The 21,788-nt window shown below is 52.2% G+C and overlaps 1 protein-coding gene and 1 long non-coding RNA gene across 5 annotated transcripts; one reads left to right on the forward strand and one right to left on the reverse strand.

Moving 5' to 3' along the window:
- Nucleotides 1-926: 926 nt before the first annotated feature.
- MAVS (mitochondrial antiviral signaling protein) lies at nt 927-17,031 on the reverse strand. Of its 4 annotated transcripts, none has more exons than XM_070588873.1 (7): nt 16,637-17,031; nt 13,310-13,480; nt 11,721-11,895; nt 10,336-10,508; nt 9,186-9,342; nt 5,937-6,451; nt 927-5,000 (listed from the first exon to the last, which is right to left on the reverse strand). In XM_070588873.1, the coding sequence occupies exons 1-7, from the start codon at nt 16,787-16,789 to the stop codon at nt 4,545-4,547; spliced, it is 1,800 nt and encodes a 599-aa protein (XP_070444974.1). In that variant the 5' UTR covers nt 16,790-17,031; the 3' UTR covers nt 927-4,544. The 4 variants fall into 4 exon arrangements, with proteins under 4 accessions (XP_070444974.1, XP_070444976.1, XP_008531807.2 ...); XM_070588875.1 differs by having other exon boundaries at nt 13,310-13,500; nt 16,637-16,775; XM_008533585.2 differs by lacking the exon at nt 16,637-17,031 and adding an exon at nt 14,792-15,887.
- On the forward strand, nt 16,075-20,243 carry LOC103559809 (uncharacterized). Its single transcript, XR_547059.2, has 3 exons — nt 16,075-16,274; nt 17,627-17,830; nt 19,860-20,243. It is a non-coding gene; the product is annotated as an uncharacterized lncRNA (long non-coding RNA).
- The last annotated feature ends 1,545 nt before the right edge of the window (nt 20,244-21,788 follow it).

The following is a 21,788-nucleotide window of genomic DNA, read 5'->3' on the forward strand; positions in this document are numbered from 1 at the left end:
TTTTAGCCTTTCTGGTGGGTATCTTTGTAAATTTATACTTAATATTTTTCTTATTCCCTATAGGCTCTAAGTGTTACTGTTTTCTTGGATTTGGTGGTTATAATTATTAATAGTATGTAACTGATCAAAACAGTTGTCCCTTCCGTCCACCCCCCCTCACGCTTCTGGAACACCTCTTTAGACCACTCACAATTGTATTGGAGACAATGGAAGGGGGTTCTTGGGGTGGGGTCTTTGCTTTATTATTCTATGTCTCCAAGACCTATCCCAGTACTCTGCACATAGTAGGTTCAAAATAGATATTTGTTGTATAAATACATGAAAGAATGATATGAAAGTCTATTTGTATCCACCACACTTTGTGGGCCATCCCCAGCCACCGGAGGGTATGCAGCTGTCTTACTCATTTTAGGCTTGGACTTGGCACGGGAGAATCTTTTAATAAACAATGTCTGCCAAACCAAACCGGCCTCTGGAGGTCTGGCATTTTAGGCTTGTGTCCCCTGCCCCACCTCACACGGCCTCAAACCATTAAGCCTGGGCACACACAGGATGATTATAGTCATATTGTTACAACATCTCTGGGACTATATTAACTATCTATTGCACAGTATCACACTATGACAGCAGGTGGCAGATCTTGGCACACTGGGCAGAGATATGCTGGTGTGAAATCTCACTTTAAATGGGGTCCCGGGTCCCAGACACCCAATCAGCTGTGGGTCATGGGCGTAGAGAGCATCCATCTCTGGGAGTCAGGGTCAGAGATTTCCCTTGCATTGTCACCTCTGGTCCTTCCTCCCTCCCAGTCCTGCAGACCAGTTGTTAATTGGGTCATAATGGTACCCCTTTCGTAGGGTCGTTGTGAGGATTAAATGAGTTAATATACGTAAAGCACTTAGCCCAGCGCCTGGCACACAGTGAGGTAAGGGGTAGGAAAGTAGCCCTTTTTATTATTGCTGTTGTTAACAACGGCAGCAGCAGGAGTGAAGAATGCTGGGTGAGCAGGTCCAGCACCAGGTGTGAACTTCATGGCTCTGGGCTACAGGGAAAAGAACAGAAAGGTGAGCACATGGGGAGCATGTGATTCTCATCCATGGAGAGTTATCACTTCCAGCACAGATTAGACCGGGGATCCTGGACACCACTTTCCCTGGAGGTGGGGGGACGGGGTTCCTATCAGCTTCTTGATTGTTCGTTGGTGGAAAGCAATGGACCTCAAGGCCCGAATGACTCTATTCCTAGGAGACTTCTGTAAGAGCAGGAGACATGCTGTGGAGTTTGAATCTGGCTCAGAATGGAAATTCTGCTGCTGGAAGGGCTCTGTCAGATTATAGAGGAGGCCCCTGGTGTAATGCTGCAAACTGCCACTGCACACCCCCATCAATCATCACCTGGCACAGGAGAGTAGCCAGACCCCCCAAGGAGCTTGTCAGTGGAGGAAGCCCTCTGGTCCCCTCCTAAGAGAGGGACCCAGTGTTGCTCATACTTGGAATTGGTTCAATAGGGATGTCACCCACAGAGGCCAAGAAACCAAGAGGGGAATTCTTCATTGTTACCTAACGCTGCCTTGGGAGAAAGTCCGCCCCTTGGCTTTCTGAACCCTTCACTCTAACTTACAAAAGGAACCTATACAGAAAAAGGGGAATTGGGCAGGGATGAACAAGACTGGCTATGAGTCCACAATTATTGAAGCTGCGTGATGAGCACATGGGGGATTATTAGTCTGTTTTCTCTACTTTTGTGTGTATCTGAAAGTTTTCCATAATAAAAGATGTTTCTTGAAAGAAGCTATGAATAATCCAAGGCCTGAAAGGGTAAAGGGCATCTTTCTGATCTTTGACTAGAAATTCCCCTAAATCCTGTTAAATCTGAGTACATCCAGCAAGGGAAATAAGGTGAGAGTCTGGCTTCATAGGTCATCAAGCAGGGTCCACAGGTGTTTCCCAGGGAGAGAGAAGCAGTGGCAGCTCTCGAGCTTTGAGGGAAATGTGTCAGCGGGAAACAGAAGGTGGAGAGGGAGTTATACACGGGTACCTTGGCTCCTGGTGAGTTTGCACTAAGTGCTCAGGATGGCACTGGGCCCTCTGGCCCCTCTCCAGCCTCTACCCCTAGGGGAAGTGTGTTTTCCCAAGTCTCCAACTATAGGTGGCTGGGCCCACCACTGGGGGTAGAGGTCCTCCCTCCCTCCCATTGGGTTCTGGCCTCCACGTCATCCATGCCATGGCAGTGAGGGTAACCTGCCTGGGTCTCTGTCCTATATGCACCCTCCTGCAGCTGAAAGCCACACTCCAAACCGAGGACTCCGGAGATCTGACACATCTTATCAACTACCCCAAACCCTCTCCTGGCCACAGGCCTCAATACACTAGCCAATTCCCAATCCTGCTTGAAGGTGGCATTTTAGAGGCCTTCAGGCTGACGACAGCCAAGATAGGAATGCTGTTCAATGCCGGCCAAGTCAGGGCTTCTGGGAGGCATAATTTGAAAAGTGCCAGGTAGATCCCTGAATGCTTCCTACACACCTTAGCCAAAAGTATCTCCCACGCAGCTGGTCAATGTGCTTGAAATCTCATCATTTAAGTAGTGTTCTCTGGGACTACACATTGCTTTTTTTGTGAAACTTTCCAAAGCTACGCTCGGAGGGTAACACATTAAAACTAATACCTGTGCATTAACTGTTTACTGACCTGGGTGCCTGAAAGGGAGGGAGGAGCACAGAGGGCTGGTCAAGAGCAAGGCTGATGGGGCGTGGTGCAGACAGCCTGGGTAGGGACCACTCCTGGTTTCAGGGTGCAGGTTGTTGCGTTTGGAGCAAGGGTTGAAGAGAAGTTCAGAGGTTGAAGTAGAGGTCATTAGGTCACTGAAATCCCCTAGGGCAGTGCAAAGAAAGGCTGTAGCAGCCTAAGCAGGGTGCAGAACCCTGCAGACTCACAGCTTGGGGGTGGGCCACGGCAACCCGTACCCCTGATGTGTCCCCAGGGCTCTAGTCCCTGTCCCTTGCAGAGCCCAGAAATGGAGGTAGCTCCAGAGGCTCCTGTGCCTGCCCCTTGTCCAGCAATGATGGCGTGAAAAGAACCCACAAGGATACCCCCAATCCACCTGGCTGCTGGGGGCACCCCAGCCCCCATCCTGCACAGCTGCCCCAGCGGACATGCCTCCCTCCCTACTCCCCAACAATTCCCCAATGCACAGGACAACATAAGGGGCAAATATAAAGGGGCGAGGCAGGAGGGTCTGGGTCTGCCTCTAAAGGTGTAGCCAAGTGCTCCAGTCCCTCCACATTTGAACAGTGATAATAACAACGTGTCCCACTCTTAGCAAATGCCAGGAACCATTCTAAGATTTATATAGATAAACTCATTTAATCCTCACAACAACACTAAGAAATATATGTATATATAAGTTTGCTATTCATCCCCAATTTACAGGTGAGAAAGCTGAGGCACAGAGAGGTTAACACCTTGCCCAAGAGCACAGAGCTAGTGAGAGACAGAGCAGGATGCAGGCCTAGGCCGCCCTACACGGCAGAGTTGCAGCCTTACCCCTGGGCACTCTGCCTCTTATGCCCTCACCTCTACCAGGCTGGGCAGGGGAGAGGTGGGGGAAGCATTTAGTGGCTACCTGCTCTGGGCCAGGCACTTGACAAACACCCGTATGTTTCAGTCTCAGAAGAACCCAGTGAAGGATGAGCCACGATCTTCACTGTCCAGATGGGGAAGCAAGACCAGAGAAATCTGATCATCTGCCAAGGCCACACAGCCCAGGAAGGGGTGGAGCTGAAATCCAAATCTTGGCCTGAGCTCTGTCCCACAGGTGCCCCCTCCCCAACCTTCCTATAGAGCTGAAGAGAATGGAGACCAGGAGGGAGGGAAAGAGGAGAGGGGGTGAGGAGGTTGGAGGGAGCTCTGGAGGTGGTCCTCAGGCCTAGCAGCTGCCTCGGTCTCCCAGGGGTCCACAGGAATCTCCGGGCCTCCTCCTTACCCTTGCCTAGAAGAGCTGCATCCCTGGAGACGGGCCACCCTACGGCTTCTGGGGCAATGGCGTCAGGCTGAGCTGCTGGGGGCTGGAGTGAGGTCCTGTAAGTCCCCACCCACACATCTGCTGTTAGCTGCCAGGGACCAGGGCAGGATGGGGGGCATTGCCAACCTTCTGCACCCTCCAGCAGCACCTCGTGATCCACAGACTTGGGCAAACAGGGATAAAGCCTGGACAGAGGCACCTCCCCCAGAGGACAAGCGCAACAACCCAGATTGCTAGGTGGGTGAGGTTTGGAGCACACCAGGTAGCCCAGGGCTCAGAAAGCCGAGGAGGGTGAGGGAGCCACAGAGGGCACAAGCTGGGATGGAAATGCTGCCTCCCAGGACTCAGTCCAGGCATGACTCAGCCTCCTGCCAGGCCTGAGGCCCCCTGGCTCCCCTCTGATCCAGGCTCTGTCAGCCCCGAAAAAGGGACAAGGCGGGCGGGACAGCCCAGCTCCGTGGTTCAGGTCGGATGTACTGCAGGGAAGGAAGCAGACACAAGGCAGGAAGGGCCCAGGGGCGTCACTGGAGCAGGCGCCTACGGTACAGCACAGCCAGGAACGCAGCCAGGATTGCCCCAGCTGCAGCCACCCCAAGCCACTGAACCCAAGGGACAGTCCAGCCACACAGCGTCTTTTCGAACTCCTGGAGATGCTGGTCAGTTTGCGGCCTGGGGTTGCCCTCCAGTAGGTCGGGACTGGGGTCCTCAGCCACATGGATCCTGATGGAGTCCACCGACCCTGAATCATACTCATTCTCCTCCGGGACGTTCTCAGGCCCTGTGCCCAAGCTGTCGCTGGAGCTGATGGCGAGGTCCGCGGAGCAGACTGACAATGGCTGGTTGTCCATCCGGGATATCAGCCTGCCGGGCTTGCTCAGCTCTGACTCTGAGCCCCAGTTGTTGGAGCTGCTGTCTGGCCAGGGCGAGCTGCCTCCAGCAGCCGCAGCACCTGTGGGTGCTAGAGATGCTGGAGTCTCCTGGGAAAGAAAGGAGGGGCTGGAGTTGGCAGCGGGGCAAACTCAGGTTGGGTAGCCCCACTCCCAGGCCACGGCATGAACCAGTACCCAAGCCCCCAAATTCCCAGCCCATAGTGCCCTTGAGGCCACCCTCTCTTAAGGACTCAACCTATTGACGGTGCAGGAGGGCATGGGGGAGGAGGGGACCAAGGCCTGGCAGCAGCATCAGCGGTGACCTCCTTCAGGGCAGCCCTCTCTCTACTCACCAGCCTGCCTGTGAGCTCACCCCCACCCCAGGGCCTTTGGTCATGTGCAGCCCCATCCTACTTTGACATTCTGCCTGAGCCTGAGGGCCATAGCCCAGCCATGGGGTCAGAAGCCTGGCCACATGCTCAAGGAGCCCCATGGACTTGGTTCCTCCAGGCAGACAGCAGCAGTAGGGTTACACATGCAGGCTCAGAGGGGACAGCTGTGGGGGCTGCTGGGTCAAAGCAGCTGCTCCAGGCTGGATGGACTGGGACCGCAGTCTGTAAAACTCTGGTCACGGAGGGGCAGGCATGACTGGGATATCCATGGAAGGTCACGGATACCTGGTGGTGAAGAGCAAGGCATCGAGGCAGACAGGCCGCCCTGCTCTACCCTACCCCTCACAGTTTCCTCATCTATAGAATGGCACTGCTAAGCTTAACAGGGAGCTGTGAGCTCTACGTGGGTTAATGCATGTGACTAGCAGGGGTGACCCACGACACCTGAGCCTCCTGAGGCATCCTCACTTAAGAGCTCCAATGTTTATTACTACTCTAAAGGACACGGTGTGGGATCTGGAGGAGGCTGGGTCTCAGTTGTCCCTACACCCTGGACCAGTGCAGGCTGGAAACAGAATGGAGACTGGAAAGAGTCCAAGGACAGGGCTGGGGGAAGGGGCCTGGATCACTGCTTAGAGGGCCAAGGACTCACCTCCTCAGGTCTCTGGCTGCTCCTGATGGTGCGCACGGTGTTGGCAGGCACCTTGCTGGGCATCATGCTCATGGGTATCCTGTGGTCAGGAGCCAAGCTAGTAGCTACTTTGGGTGGCACTGTGCCAGCACGCGTTGAATTGATGGGCAATTTGGATGGTGCTTGATTGGCAGGCACTTTAGTAGGCGTTGTACCAGGGGGCTTCGAGCTGGTAGGCAACTTGGAAGGCACTGTGCTGGGAAATGCTGGCTTCGTGGGCACTTTGGAGGGCACTGTGCTGGTGGTCATAGAGGTGGTGGGCACTTCCACCCCACTGGAGCAGATGGTAGCCTCAGCGTGGTCACCAGCACTCCCTGAAGAGGCCAAGATGGTGGAGGAGGAGGAGGTGTCAGTAGACAGAGCTGACACTGGGGGTCCAGGCAAGCGGCTTGCCCTGGGGGTGGAACGGGCCAGAGGCTGGAAGGAGACGGTTGGAGACACAGGCCCACGGGGTGACGTGAGGCCGGAGACCATGCCTGCAGGTAGCAAAACAAAAGGGGAAACAAACCCACCAGAGTGTTACCCTAAAGTCACAGTAGCTCTGGGATCAGAGGGCTGGAGAAGGGTCCCCTGTGCCCCAGCTCAAGTCCCTTCTGCATCCAGGCCTCCCAACCTCCTACCCATGGAGAAGTCTCCACAGTTCCTTTGCTCACTGCTCCCAGGCCCAAAGGGTCAACAGCTGCAGACACATCCTTGGTCCCGTCTATCCTCAGTCCTTGACCTGCAGCCCTAGGTCTGTTTTCTCACAAGAGTGAAATGGTCCCTCCCTAACGGTGTCTAGGAGCTTGAAGATCATTATCAATTATCCTCTCTGCTTTTTTTTTTTTTTTTTGAGGAAGATTAGCCCTGAGCTAACTACTGCCAATCCTCCTCTTTTTGCTGAGCAAGACTGGCCCTGAGCTAACATCCATGCCCATCTTCCTCTACTTTATACATGGGATGCCTACCACAGCATGGCTTTTGCCAAGCGGTGCCATGTCCGCACCTGGGATCCGAACCGGCGAACCCCAGGCTGCTGAGAAGCGGAACATGCAAACTTAACCGCTGCGCCACCGGGCTGGCCCCTATCCTCTCTGCTTTTTCTTCTCCTGCCTGGGACAGGGACAGGCCCCCTTTCCTCCTGTGTCTGCCTTTTCCATCTTCTCCTTAGCCTGGTAGAATTCTGGATGCTTCTCCCACTGCCATCTTTCCTCCTCGACCACCAGCAGGAGCAATCCTGGACCGGGGCAAGGGGCAGCAGGATGGCTCAAGCAGAAGAGTTCACACCAGTCCCGTGGCACCAGAGGCAGGCTTGGGGCAGTGGAGGGACAAAGCCATCCCTGAGACGAGGGCCTGAACTGGGGGAAGCAAGAGGGAGCAGGTGGTGATAGTCCATAAAGGCAGTTATATCAGCATTCCCCATGGACTTCTCAGAACACACATTCCAGGCCCTACAGCTGACACAGGCCGGGAGTGATTCTGATGTGTCCCTGGTCCCAAATCGAACACCAAAGAATCTCGTGGGACCTGTGTTCATGCACGTACTGAAATCAAAGTGCCCTATGCCTCCCTGGTCCATGGCAGCCTTTCCTGAAAGGTGTTCCATGGCAGCGTCTCCTGAAAGGTGTTCCACGGAAAGCTAACATTGCAAAGTGCAAACGGGTGAATGGGGCAGAGTGTCAGGGTGACAGGAGAGTTAGGCACTAAGATGGCTTCTCTGAGCCTTTAACTGCTCACGTGCCTTGTGGCTGTCCCAGGAGCACTGAGGGCTGGCTGGGCACCAGTATGTGGAACACAGTTTGGGAAATAGCAGGGCAGAGAGACGCCAGTCTGGGAGGTCAGAGTGGACAGCTTTATATTCCTGAGGGGGAGCACTGAGGTCTGGTGCGGGGGTCCAGGCCCCGGACTGATGAAGACCATACTTCCTCTGGGGGCTGAGAAGTTTTAGTGATTTGCTGGGAGCTAGAGACCCCTTTGGGGTAGGACAGTGCCTACGGGCTCCCCTGCCAACAGCTGGCCCAGCCCTGTATTCTCTCCTGCTCTGTCCTTCACGTCCTGGTGGAACCCTACAGAGTCCCTTTGGTAGAGTGCAGAAGTGGCCCTAATTCTCTTCCCCTACCTGTATTCATGCCCTCTGCAATGTGACTTTGTCAGGCCTCTCATCTAGAGACGGAATTTGTTTCCCTACCCCTTGGGTCTGGGCTGGCCTCGTAACTAGCTTTGGCCGTCAGAATGAGGCAGGAGGAACGCTGTGCCCGTTTTGAGCCTATGCCCCAGGAGACCCTCCTCTCTCAGAACTCTGCTCAGCTGCCATGAAATGGGCTTGTCTGCTTGAGGATGAGAGACTCATGGAGGACAACCAGCGTGCCCCAGCCAACAGCCATAAGCAGAACTTATGTGTACACTGGTGTGTATACCAGAGGGAATTCAGCCAAAATCAGAAGAACTGCCCAGCTGAGCCAGCCCAAATTGCTGACCTGCAGAATCATGAGCTAAATAATTAGTCATATTTTAAGCTACTAAATTTTGGAACTGTTTGTTACACAGCAAATGCTAACCCTTACATCCTCTAAGGAATTGGGTTGCTGGGGCCAGGCCTGTAGCTGAGTGGTTACGTTCACATGCTCCACTTTGGGGGCCCAGGGTTTCACTGGTTCCAATCCTGGGCGCAGACATGGCACTGCTCATCAGGCCATACTGAGGCAGCATCTCACATGCCACAACTAGAAGGACCCACAACTAGAATATACAACTATGTATCGGGGGGCTTTGGGGAGGAAAAAAAAAAGGAAGATTGGCAATAGTTGTTAGCTCAGGTGACAATCTTTTTTTTTTTTTTTAAAGATTTTATTTTTTCCTTTTTCTCCCCAAAGCCCCCCGGTACATAGTTGTATATTCTTCATTGTGGGTCCTTCTAGTTGTGGCATGTGGGACGCTGCCTCAGCATGGTTTGATGAGCAGTGCCATGTCCGCGCCCAGGATTCGAACCAACGAAACACTGGGCCGCCTGCAGCATAGCGCGCGAACTTAACCACTCGGCCACAGGGCCAGCCCCTCAGGTGACAATCTTTAAAAAAAAAAAAAATTAAGGAATTGGGTTGCTCCCTGGCATGAACTCCCTTTCTTCCCACTCTTGCCTTCTAGGAGTCCAAGGAAGCCAGAGGGGCAACTCTAATCCTCACCTTCACTGGGAGGACAGAGAGGCCCTAGGACTCCAGTTTCCATGCATACCTGCTGAGTGGGTGCTGCCCAGTTCTGTGTCCTGCTCCTGAGGCCCACTTGAGGTCAGAGGGCTGGTGGCTGCCAGGTCAGAGGAGGGCTCCAGGGGGCCATCTGGTCTCCTCAGGACAGCCCCAGGGCTGGGTGTTTCTGGGGCTTTCCTTGAACTCTGCAAGAAGGAAAATGTGAATAAGGCAGTTGCTTCTCCCAGGAGCTGGCAAAGAGCAGCTTGCACTCATGGGGCCTTAGACCCACCAGCCTCAGTGCATGCCATGGAGCACAAGAACCAAGGAAGCCCCTGCCTCGACTTTGATCGTTGCCAGGCCCTCTGTCTACAGATAACCTTGAACCCACCTCATAGAAAACACACACAAATCCCACGGGGAGTCCCCATCCATCTGTCTGGCCCTGTAGAAAGGTCTCCCCCCCTGCAGCCACAGCACAAACCCCTTTCTTGAGCTTCCAGTCCACGGTTTGGTGTTTTCTGGACACCCCACTGCCCACTCATCATATCTCAATAGAATCGGTCATCTTTCCCCCAAACTTGGCTTTACTGGCAATAATCACAGCTCTACTAACCCCTCCTACCCCAGCATCTCCTGCTTCCTCATTCCCCTCTCATATGTCATCCCCTGGTCCCTCGCCAAGGTGAACATCTCACAAGATCATTGCAAAGACCTCAAAACTGTGACCTCACAGCTAGTTGATGACAAAGGGCTGGGGGCTGCCACAGGGTAAAGCCCTGGTTGGCAGTCTGGCAGCTGGTCTGGGGGAGATCCCCACTGGGGGAACCCTGGGGTTCCTCGCAGAGATTAGGCAAGATTTGTGGTGGGCAGGGAAGGCATTCTGGAAGGCTGGGTGAGCAGAAGTAGGCAGACAGGAACACAAAAGCAGGGGGCCCAATGGGTCTGGCCCCGTGGCCGAGTGGTTAAGTTCGCGCGCTCCGCTGCAGGCAGCCCAGTGTTTCGTTGGTTCGAATCCTGGGCGCGGACATGGCACTGCTCATCAGACCACGCTGAGGCAGCGTCCCACATGCCACAACTAGAAGAACCCACAACGAAGAATACACAACTATGTACCGGGGGGCGTTGGGGAGAAAAAGGAAAAAATAAAATCTTTAAAAAAAAAAGCAGGGGGCCCAAGGTAGATTGTGAGGACACACCTCTCCCTCGGGCTCTGGCGGCCGCGTGTCCTGGACAGGCATGGGGTAACTTGGCTCCTCCCCTCTGTAGCCGTTGTGGGGGGCGCTGGGGGCCTCAGCGGGGATGGAGGGCTCTGGAACCTCAGCAGGAACTGATGACGGCTCCAGTGGGGCTGGAGGGCGGTTAGAGGTCCCTGGAGGACAAAGATATAGCAGTGTCAAGGAGGAATCAGGGTTGCTCCCAACAACAGGAGAGCCCTGGGTGCTCTTGGACCTCCAGCTCCAAAGCTGTCCTGATGTGGGGTGCACTCCTCAGAGGAGACAAGCTTCACTGAGCGGGAGGCAGGAGTGGGAGGGAGAGAGGAGTTGGAGACGACAAGGAGAGGTAGGAGGGGGGCGCGAGTGTGTGGGGCGCCTCACGGGCCAGACTGGGTCAGCAGTCACCATTTCTCTGTCCCCAGGCATTCTGGGACTCAGTGGCTTTCTCTTCCTCATGGGTGGCTGTCACCACTAACTGATCCCTGACCTGATGCTGCCTCCTCAGCCCCTCCTCTTTGCCCCCAACCCCCGGCTTTTGCATTCAGGGTTGGGGGGAATACTGTTAATCTCCACAAATGAAGAGACACAGTAGGAGGGAGGGGAGGGAAAAGGAAGGGAAGAGGAAAAAAGGCCAACATGGGGATATTCTAAGGCTGTAAATCTGAGCAGGGTCTCAGGAGTTGTCTCCAGTCTGAAATATAAATAGTCTGCCTTGAGTTTTCTTCCTGTCTCGGCCCCTCAGACCTGACCTCATCAAATCCTCTCTGGCCTGGGCCTGGCAGGGAGCACTGAGAGGGAGCTGGGGAGTAACTGGGTCGCTGAGGTGGGGGACCAAGAAGGTCCTAAGGGAAACCAGGGGGAGGGGAAGAGATGTGGAGAAAGGAAGGAAGGAACCCCCAAAGGAGAAAGAGGAGGCAGTGAAGGGAGGAGAGGAGAAGAGAGGAGTGGAGAGAGGGAAGATGAGCCGAGGGAGAGGAAACGGGAGGAAGGGAGAAAGGGGTGGGAGGCCAATGTCACAGCCACAGAAACTAAAGGAGGCTCCATTTGCTGAGCACATAGGAGGTGCCTGGTGCCAGCTAAGCACTCAACACGCCATCACCCCATGGCGTCCACTGCAGCCCTATGAGCTAGATGTTGCCATTAGCTCCATTTTATAGAGGAGACCAAGGCTCAGAAAAATCCAGGGACTTGGCTAAAAGGACACAGCTAATAACTGGCTAAGCTGGGATCTACACCCAGGCTTGTCCACTGCCCAGGAGCGATGGGAGGGAAGGTGACAGAGGTGATAGGGGTATGGGGACAGGGAGAGTGGAGGCCAGGGGAATCAGGCAGGGGTTCGAGGAGGAGGGCCGGGGCAGGAGGCTCACGCGGCAAGCTGCTGTGGTATATGCGGGCCACTTCATCAGCGAGACCAGACAGCTCACAGGCCCTCAGTGCCCCAATGAGGGAATGCACCCAGCCGTTCCGCCGCCGAAGGCTGGTGAAGAGCTCCAAGAGGGTGTCCTGGTTCCCCCAGCGCTCATAGGTGGCCCGCAGTCGGTCCTGGAAGACAGGAAGACACAGCCCCGCTGCCCTGCTCAAGCCAGATGACCCTGCTTCCTTCCCTACTCAGGAGCGTGCAGCTGCAGAGGAGGGCCCTGAGAAAGCACAAGAGGGAGGCAGCCATCTGAAACTGGGTCGGAGCCCAGGACAAGGCCAGGGTTTGAGCCCAAGTTTCAAGGCAGCTACCAGGAAATGGGCTCTCACTGTGTTCCAGGCTCTCCACTCACGGCTTCGTGTGAATTATCTTACATAATGCTATTATTACTCCACTCTACTGATGAGGAAACTGAGGCTTAGCACATACGAACAACGAGACAGGAGAAATGAAAACCCACAGAAACGTTTACAGAAGAATGAGGGGGCAAGGTATCGTCACAAACCCCAAAATACAAGGGGGAGGGGCCGAGGCCCGTTAGCCATGGACCTGCATGCCACCCGCACCTGTGCGGAGGAAGCAGAAAGCCATGGGATTCCATTTGAGAACTGCTAAAACTGAGGGGGGCATCTGGCCCACTTCACTAGGGGCCCACAGAAGTCCTAACGGGCTACTGCGGCCTGGTTCCCATGAACTCTCAAAACGGAGCCCCAGGGGCCAGCCTGGTGGTACAGCGGTTAAGTGTGCACATTCCACTCTGGCAGCCCAGGGTTCACCAGTTCAGATCCTGAGCACAGACATGGCACCGCTTGGCAAGCCATGCTGTGGTAGGTGTCCCACACAGAAAGTAGAGGAAGATGGGCATGGATGTTAGCTCAGGGCCAGTCTTCCTCAGTAAAAAGAGGAGAATTGGCAGCAGATGTTAGCTCAGGGCTAATCTTCCTCAAAAAAAACCCCCAAAAAACCCCCCAAAAATGGAGCCCCAGGCTCCCTGCCAGGACAGGGTCCCATGACAAGGAGAATGAAATCAAAACTGAGCATGGGGTCTTGCTGGTGGCATACTGATTAAGTTGACACACTCCACTTCAGCGGCCCCCGGTTCGTGGGTTCAGATCCTGGGCACAGACCTACGCATTGCTCATCAAGCCATGCTGAGGCAGAGTCCCACATACAAAATAGAGGAAGATTGGCACAGATGTTAGCTCAGTGACAATCTTCCTCACAAAAAAGAAAAGAAAAGAAAAGAAAAAAACTGAGCAGGAACAAGGACAAGAGAGTTGAAGAAAAAGAAGGTTCTGATAAAAGTGGGAGAGGTGGAGCCCGGAAATCTCAGAGAGCCAGCGCCATGTTTTTGAGAACTACACCAAAACAACACAAGAGGGAGCTCAGGGAAGTCGGAAAGGTCACCTTGAACCACACTTCATTCTGAAAGAAGTGTCAAGGAGAGGGAGAAGGAAGGAGTTGGCCCTGGCTTGGGTGAAGCTCGGAATTCCACAGTCCTGACCCCAGTGCATGGCTGGCCGTCACGCCCTGGCTCACCTGATCACTGGTTGTGAGGCAGGACAAGTAAGGCAGAATCTCCAGAACATGGATCCGGGAAAAATTGCTGTGATGCTGGCGGATATACTGAAAAGTCTTGTCCTCGGCAACCGTCATCGCTGTCCAGGTTCTGAAGTGACAGAGGGCTCTGGCCCATGAAGGGTGGATGGACTGAGAGAGATGAAAAGAGACTAGAAGAAGATAGACCACACATGGCAGCAGGGGTGAGCGTGGAGTAGGACAAAAGGCAATTCTTTCTTTCTCGACTCTTTGGAATTTTTGCTTTTGTCTTTAATCATCCTATTTTATGATTGCCTGAGTCCCAGAGGCCCTGTGTGAATTTGCTTACAGATGAATGGAGGAACCAAAAAGAATCAGATCCAGAGGGTCTAGGGCCCATGTGTGCCCTGAGGGTTGGCTAGGGTTGGGGAGCGCTCTGGCTCCCCCCACATCTGCCCCAGTTCTGTATGTGCCCCTAGCTGCTGATAATAAGAGGGCTCCACCTAGAAATGCTGCTGCTTTGGGGTATACTGGGGGGAAAAAAGCAGCAGCCCAACATGATAATAACAGGATCCATCCTAATTTAAAGGCGAATAAAATGAAGTACCAAGAAATTAAGGGGCCTTGCTAGTTAGTAGAAGAGCAAAGAACTGAGGATCCAGAAGCAGGTTCTTTCCAGAACATGACAGCAGGCCACCTCTAAAGCTTGCTACATACATGTGCTTAGAGTAGGAGGCTGAGTTCCCCTCACTGTGTGACCTGGTGCAAGTTACCAGTCTTTTCCAGGCTTTTCCTTACCCCTAAAATGGCTCAGAGAGCTTGTTTTGACATTACAGTAGTTCGGTCTTATAACCTGAAATATAAAAGTGCCTCAAATACGAGCAACTGCCACCAGATGCTTAGGCAGCACTTACCACAATTTGCAATTATAGATGTGTTTGTTTCCTTGCATCTTATTTGCCTCTCTCACTGGGGAGAGCTACAGAGAATCAGACAGACAAGACCTCTGCCATCATCCAATTTATATTCTATTGGGGTGAGATAGATAACAAATCAGTAAACATCTACATAAATAAGAATTCCAAATAGTAGTAAAGGTTATAAAGAAAATAAAGCAGGGTAATGAGACAGAGCCCCTGGCCAAGGGCACGCTGCTGGAACCACGATGGTCAAGGAAGCCTTTCTGAATTGGCAACACCTGAGCTGAGGTGTTCTTGGCTGTGAGAAGATCGGTGTTTCCAGCAGAGGGCACAGCAAGTGAGAAGTCCTAGGGTGGGAATGAGCTTGATATGTTTAAAGAATAGAAAGCAGGTCAGTGGTCAAGGTTTAGAAAGCTAAGGGGAGGGACAGAGATCAAGGTCAAGGAGGTTGGGACGGACCATTCATGTAGGGTGTTAAAGGCAAGGACTTTGGGTTTTACTTGCAGTGGAAAAGGAAGCCATCAGAGCGATCTCAGCAGGGAAGGGAGAGGATCTGACTTACGTTACTCTCTGCCAGCGGCTGTGAGGCCCCTGGACTGTGGAAGGGCCAAGACGGAAGCAGGGAGACAAGTCAGGAGGCCAGGGCAGGGACACATTTAGGGGTTGGCTGAGATGGTGGTGGTGGTGGCGAGAAACGTTTGGATTCCTGGTGTTTTGTGGATGTGGGAGGTGAGGGAGAGAGAAGAATCAAGGATGACTCCTCAGGCAGTGGGTGGATGGTTGGTGCATTTAACAGGCCAGAGAACCTGGGAGAGGAGCAGTGGCACAGAGGGGACTCTAGAGTTCCATTTTGAACAAGTGAAGCTTGAGATGCTTTTGGATGTCCAAGTGGGTTTTCAGGAAGGGAAGGGGGCGGAGGAGAGAGGGCCAGGCTGGAGTAGAAACGTGGGTCTCAGGCCTGTCTCTAGGAGACAGTTCTGCAGAGCAGAGAGTGCCCAAAAGCTGCTGAGGCCACCAATCCCTCGCCACATGGGAAACAGGGCAGCAGTCCTGTCTACCAGCTTTACAGCCTCACATTGCATGACTTCGTTTGCCAACTACCAGGAATGTAGCACAACATCCATGATGGGGCCGCTGCTAATGACAGAGGTTAGGAGGATGGGGGAGATGAGAGTCCTCTGAGCCTTCAGATGAGCAAAGAACAACTCTATGGTGGCTAATAGACCCTTTTCTCCTTGCCCCATGGCATCCAGGAAGGTACCAGGAGGGAGCCAGGTGATGCATTCTTCTGCATCCCAGTCTCAGCCCTTTAGGCACAGAGTTTGGGTGGTATGGGGCTATGATGTGGTCCAACCAAAAACAAAGGAAGCCCGTATTTGTTCACGTTTATTGAACGTCCACTATAAGCTGGCACATCTTAAGTTGCTTTCACTTTATCCTTGCCACAATCCCATGGGAAGAGAAGAGATGCCACGTTGCACCGCTGACCACTGGCTCTGACATGACTTTGAACCCTGGACTTGCTGCCTTGTTGAAGCTCACCATACACTTCGCAGGGCACAGAGGCCCGTGCAGCAAGTGAGGCTCACATAGGCCCCGTCTTCAAGCCCTGGGAGGGGCCAGGAAATCTTTCAGACAGGGCTGAGGACATTCTAACCCCCCCTTCCACGGCAGCTGCCATTGCCAGGTCGCCGACCGTCCTTCCAGATGTTTTTGAGGTTCCACAGCAACCATACGGAGAACGCAGTTTTTGTTTTCCCGGCACCTCCTTCGCGTCTCAGAGAAGAGGGCTGGCAGAGTGTTTTGCACCGACGCGGCGAGGAGAGTTGCCGACCTGACTGCCCCGGAGATTCTGGAAAGAAACAGCCACCCACGCGGGCGGGGCGACGCCCCACCGCCTCGGCTCGGATTCCCGGATTCCTGGGCCGGACCCAGGTTCGCGGAGGGAGGGGAGACTGTTCTGAGCAGGTGTCACCACCAAGAACTGTCAAGATCCTGGGGAAGGCGGCAGCTCTCGACCCCCAGGCGCGGCCGCGCCCTCAGAGGTTGGTGCATCCGGGCTAGGCCTCACCAGAGGTCACCCTGAACCTGCGGGCGGCTGGAGGAGCCCTGCAGCAGAGGCCGGTCGCCTTCCGGCCTAACCTCGCCGAATCCGGAGCAGACGTCCTGCGCCACCCACCTCCTGACCCCGATGCTGGATGCGGCGAGTGGAGCCCTCTTTGGACCCGCTCTTCCCCGGCCCCGCGCGCCCTGTCCCCTCCCCGGCCCCCCGCGCGCCCCACACCCCGTGCGTGCGCCCCGGCAGACTCCGAGTCCCCCTCGGCTCCTGCCGCCACGGGCCACTTCCCTGAAAGGCGTCCGTGCACCCTGAGCCCAGAGGACCGAGCACCCAGGGCAGCGAGCTTACCTCGGGTAGCCACGACCCGGGGTCCTGCCGACCGCCGCTGCCAGCTCGGAACCGGCTCCCGGGAGGCCGGGGGGTGTGGGGAGGGTGGGGAGAGGGGGGAGGGTCTGGGCCGGGCCCGCGCGGCCATTGGCCAGGCGGCGGGGGGCGGAGCATCGCGGCCGCGGGAAGCCTGGAGGCGGGGTGCCTGCCCCGGGTCTCGGGGCCTCGGCCGGCGGTACCGGCGCTCGGGAGACCCGGGTTCCTGCTGGGGCGCGGGGAAGCGGATTATTTTCTTCCCTTCGTCTCAAGCAACTCCCGGGAGAAGTCCAGGGTGTGGCTAGAAACCGAGCGGGCGTCTGACCTCGGAGTCTGCGGCCGGCTCGGTCCCCACGCTTCCTATGCGCAGCAGCTTCTCCGCCGAGTAGCTTGAGGGGGCGAGGGTTTTTATGTTGTTCGCTCCTGGGCCTGGCACACAGTTAGTGATCGATAAACGCCGAATGTCAAGCAAAATTCACAAGGGCGCGAGTGCCCAGCCTGGCGAGGCACATGCTGGGCCTGAGGAAGCAGGATCGGGGTGGGGGTAGGCGGGGGAGGTGGGTGCAGCGCAGGGGCGCCAAGGTTGGCTCCCCAGGCACGCAGGGTGTGGGCCGGAGTGCTGTGTGGGAAAGGCCTCTCCACCCAGGGATCTGGGGCCGGCATCTTCCTGCAGTGCTTGCCAACCCCCTCACGCTTCCTCTGGGGCAGAGCCCAGCAATTACTGAGCGCTCACTGTGTTCCTGGTACAGGCTTAAAGTCTTATACTGTAGGGCTCATTAAATACTCTCACAATAACCAGGTAGAGGTTTATTTTTCCCGTTTTAAAGAGAGATTAAAAGATTTGGGAAAATGTTTGGCAGCCCTTTCTAAAGTTAAATATGTGCCAATCCTATCACCCGTCAACCACTCCTGGGTGTGTGTCCACCTAAAAACACGCACAAAAGATGGTGTTCATAGTGGCTTTATTCACAACAGGAAAACTCTGGAAACAACCAAATGTCCATCGGCAGGAAAATGGAGAAACAAACTGTAATGTGCTGATATCATGGAATAGTATGCAGCAGTGAAAAAGGACAAATGATTGATACACACAACATGGATGAATCTAAACGGGATGAATGGGCACTAACCAAGTCAAGCACAAAGAGTACATGCCACTGTTCCCAGTTACAAGGAAAGGTAAGATTCAAAAACAGGTAAACCTCATCTACATAAATAGAAATCATTTCACTGGTTAACCCCTGGGGGATGGTGACGGATGGGCTACAAGGGAGCTTTCTAGGGGGATGGAGATGTTCTATATCTTGATGTGAGTGGTGGGTACATGAGCCTGGGCATATGTAAAAATGCATCAACTGTACACTTATTGTTACACTTTATACTGCAACTTAAAAAAGGAAGAAAGACACTGAGGGGTTAAGAGGTTTGGCAGAAATCACGTGCAAATGCGTGAGTACATACCTGTCTCCAAAGCCAGTACTGAATCCCAGACTGAATTGTAGGAAGATGCCTGAACACTCTTTAGGTAAGATTTTATTAGTTTAGTGGGTAACTCTGGGGATATTTCACAATATTCAGCATTTACAAAGTGTTAATATCAGACCTGAACTCAACTAATAAAGTCAGCTCTGTCTTGTTTAGCCAAGAGAGGGTGAATATTGATTGGTTCGAGAATTGCTCCTGCCTGCTACCCACCCCAAGTCCAGTGACCTCATATCTAATTCGTGCAGGAAGAACATTGGGAGTGTGGTGACCGGCTTCCAAATGCTGTTGTCACCCTGTCTTTGCTGCATCTCACAGGGTGTTAAAAAAATATAGCTTCCTCAAAAACACAATGAGATACTTTCTTAGTCCATTCGGGCTGCTATAACAAAAACATCACAGACTGAGTGGCTTAAACAACAAACATTATTTCCCAGTTCTGAAGGCTGGGAAGTCCAGGGTCAAGGTGCCTGCAGTTCCACGTTTGGTAAGGGCTGCTTCCTGGTTCCCAGACGCTGTCTTCTCGCTGTGTCCTCAAGGGAGCTCTTTTGGGTCTCCTAAAAAGAGCACTAATTCCATTCATCAGGGCTTCACCCTTATGACCTAATCACCTCCCAAAGGCCCCACCTCCAAATACCATCCCCTTAGGGATTAGGTTTCAATATATGAATTGGAGGGGTAGGCATAAACATTCAGTTATAGCAGATATCAACCATTAGGGTGGCTATTATACAACAAACAGAAAATGACAAGTGTTGGCAGGGACGTGGAGAAATTGGAACCCTTGTACATTGCTGGTGGGAATGTGAAATGGTGCAGCTGCTGTGGAAAATAGTATGGCAGTTCCTCAAAAAATTAAAAATAGAATTACTATATGATCCAACAATTCCACTTCTGGATACATACCCAAAGAAATGGAGGCAGGAACTCAAACAGATATTTGTGTACCTACGTTCATAGCAGCATTATTCACGATAGCCAAAAAGTAGAAGCAACCCAGATGTCTACTGATGGACACAATGTAGTATATTCATACAATGGAATACATTAAAAAGGAAGGAAATTCTGACAAATGCCATAACATGGTCGAACTTTGAAGACATTATGCTAAGTGAAATAAGCCAGTTGCAAAAGGACAAATACTGTATGATTCCACTTATATGAGGCCCCCAGAGTAGTCAGCTTCATAGAGACAGAGAGTAGGATGGTGGTTGCCAGGGGCTGGGGGAGGCGGAATGGGGAGTTTTTGTTTAATGGGTAGAGGGTTTCAGTTTGGGAAGGTGAGAAAGTTCTAGAGATGGATGGTGGGGACGCATGCACAACAATGTGAATGTCCTTACTGCCACAGAACTGTACACTTAAAAATGGTTAAAACGGTAAATTTTATATATATTTTGCCACAATAAAAATCCTAGCCTCAGTGGTTTCCTGCCATCTTGGCGGGGAACCAAAGGTAGACACAACATCACATCTATGGTATTCTTGCTAAAACTCATAATCTGAAGCGAATCATGAAGAAACATCAAACAAACCCCAAATGAGGGACATTCAACAGCTATCCTGTCCAATACAGTAGCCACTTGCCACATGTAGCTATTTTAATTAAAATTAAATAAAATGTAAAATTCAGTTCCTCACCCCTGCTAGCCACATTCCAAATGTGATTTTCATGTGGCTATCATATTGGACAGCACAGATATAGATTTCATAATTTTCTATCTCCCAGAAAGTTCTACTGGATAGTTAAAAAAAAAAAAGTTATATTGAACAGCACTGATCTGCAGAATAACTCTTCAAAAATGTCAAGGCCATGAAAGACAAGACTGAGGAACTGTTCCAGATTAAAGAAGAATAAAGAGACATGACAACTGAAAGCAACGTGGCATCCTGGGTTGGACCCTGAAATAGAAGAAGAACATCTCTGGGACAAACGGTGAAATCTTACTAAGGCTTTTGGACTAGTTAATAATATTCTATCAGTGTTAGTTTTCTTGTTTTGATCATTGTACTGTGGTTATGTAAGATATAAACATTTGTATTATTTTTGCAACTGTTTTCAAAGTCTGAAATTATTTCAAGAAAAAAATTAAAAAGTGAAATTTAAAAATCATCTTTTGACCCAGTCTGGCTATTTATATTATTTTATCTTATATTGTTGATTGCATTCTGCCCTGTTTCATGAGTAGAATTCATTGATCGTTGTCCATTTACTAGTGGAAGGGCAAGTCTAGAGAGTGATCTGTGCCCCAGGCCACCCGCCAGTGAAGGCCTCAGAGCCCCTCTCCCCCATAAAGCTCATCCCCAAGCAGGTGGCCCATGTCCCCAGGCCAGTGCTCCACGGAGGGCTGTGGCTCACGTGTAATGAGTCAGCAACCACCAGCTCATGTCTTCCCCCAGAGAGCAGAGTCAGGCCCAAAGATAGCGCCAGAGGGCCCCAAAAAGGGACATGTTCTGAGTCTGAGTCTCTTCAGAGAACTCTCCAAGACTGGAAAACAAAATATAACCCCTACCTTTACAACCTCGTTTCAAATAAGTTTTTAAACCGTTATTCTTTAAACTACTTTATTTTTTCAAACAATTTTATTACAAAAAAATATATATGCTCAATAAAGCTGGGGAAAAATTAATAGAGGCATATATATTTAATATGGGAAAAAAATAGAAATGTTTGATGAAGAAACCCAAAATCTGTCCTCATACTGCCACCACCCAAAGGTAATTGCTGGTGATCCTCTGGAGTCTTCTCTTCTGGTAATTTCTTTTCTACAACACAAGGTCTCTGAGTCCTCTGGCTTCCTGAGGTCACCCTTGCCTTGACCAGCCACATGAGATGGGCCAAGCCATGATCTGGGACATAACAGGGTCTGCTATAAGCCCACCTTACCTCTTAGGGGTCTCAGAAGGAGGGGGAGCTTGGTTCATGTCAGCTCCTGGGTCAGTCCCTGCTACAGCTGGCTCCTTCAAAGCTATCCAGCCCCTGTGGTCAGCATGGCCTCCTCTCTGGCCTCAGGGCATTGTGTTGCTGGTCACCTGCCACTCAGGAGCTGCCATCCTGCCCTTCGTTACTGAGAACCACTGATACAGGTTGCTTGGCACCAGACATTTACTGGAGGTTTCATGGGAAGACAGGGAAATGAGCCCACGGGCAAGACATGCCATCGAAGTTAGAAATCAGAGTTCCTAAAATTCATGGGCCTCCTCTAACACAGCAGACTTCTCTTGGGCCACATCCCTCCATGGCCCCAGCTTCCTGCCACACTGCTCCTGCCCTGCTTGCTTTCGGCCCCTCTTATTATCCCTTGTCCTAGGGCCCCTCCCCCAGGATTTGGAATTCAGTGCAGAAAACAGAAACTACCATAGGTATTTTGTGCATGGAAGGGTTTTGTTTCTCAAAGCATAATTTACGTTCCGTGAAATACATCAATCTTCAGTGTGCAACTTGATTAATTTTTATCCAAGTAACTACCTGTGTAACCAGCACCTAGATCAAGATCTAGAATATTTCCATCTCCCCAGAAAGTTCCTTTGTACTCCTTATCAATCTCCACCTCCAATCATTATTCTGATTCCATCATCATAATTTATTTTGTCTGTTCTTGAATTTAATATAAATTAAATCATATACTACATACTGTTTTGTGTCTGGCATCTTTCA

This window comes from Equus przewalskii, chromosome 21 (genome assembly GCF_037783145.1).
Source record: "Equus przewalskii isolate Varuska chromosome 21, EquPr2, whole genome shotgun sequence".
NCBI lineage: Eukaryota > Metazoa > Chordata > Mammalia > Perissodactyla > Equidae > Equus > Equus przewalskii.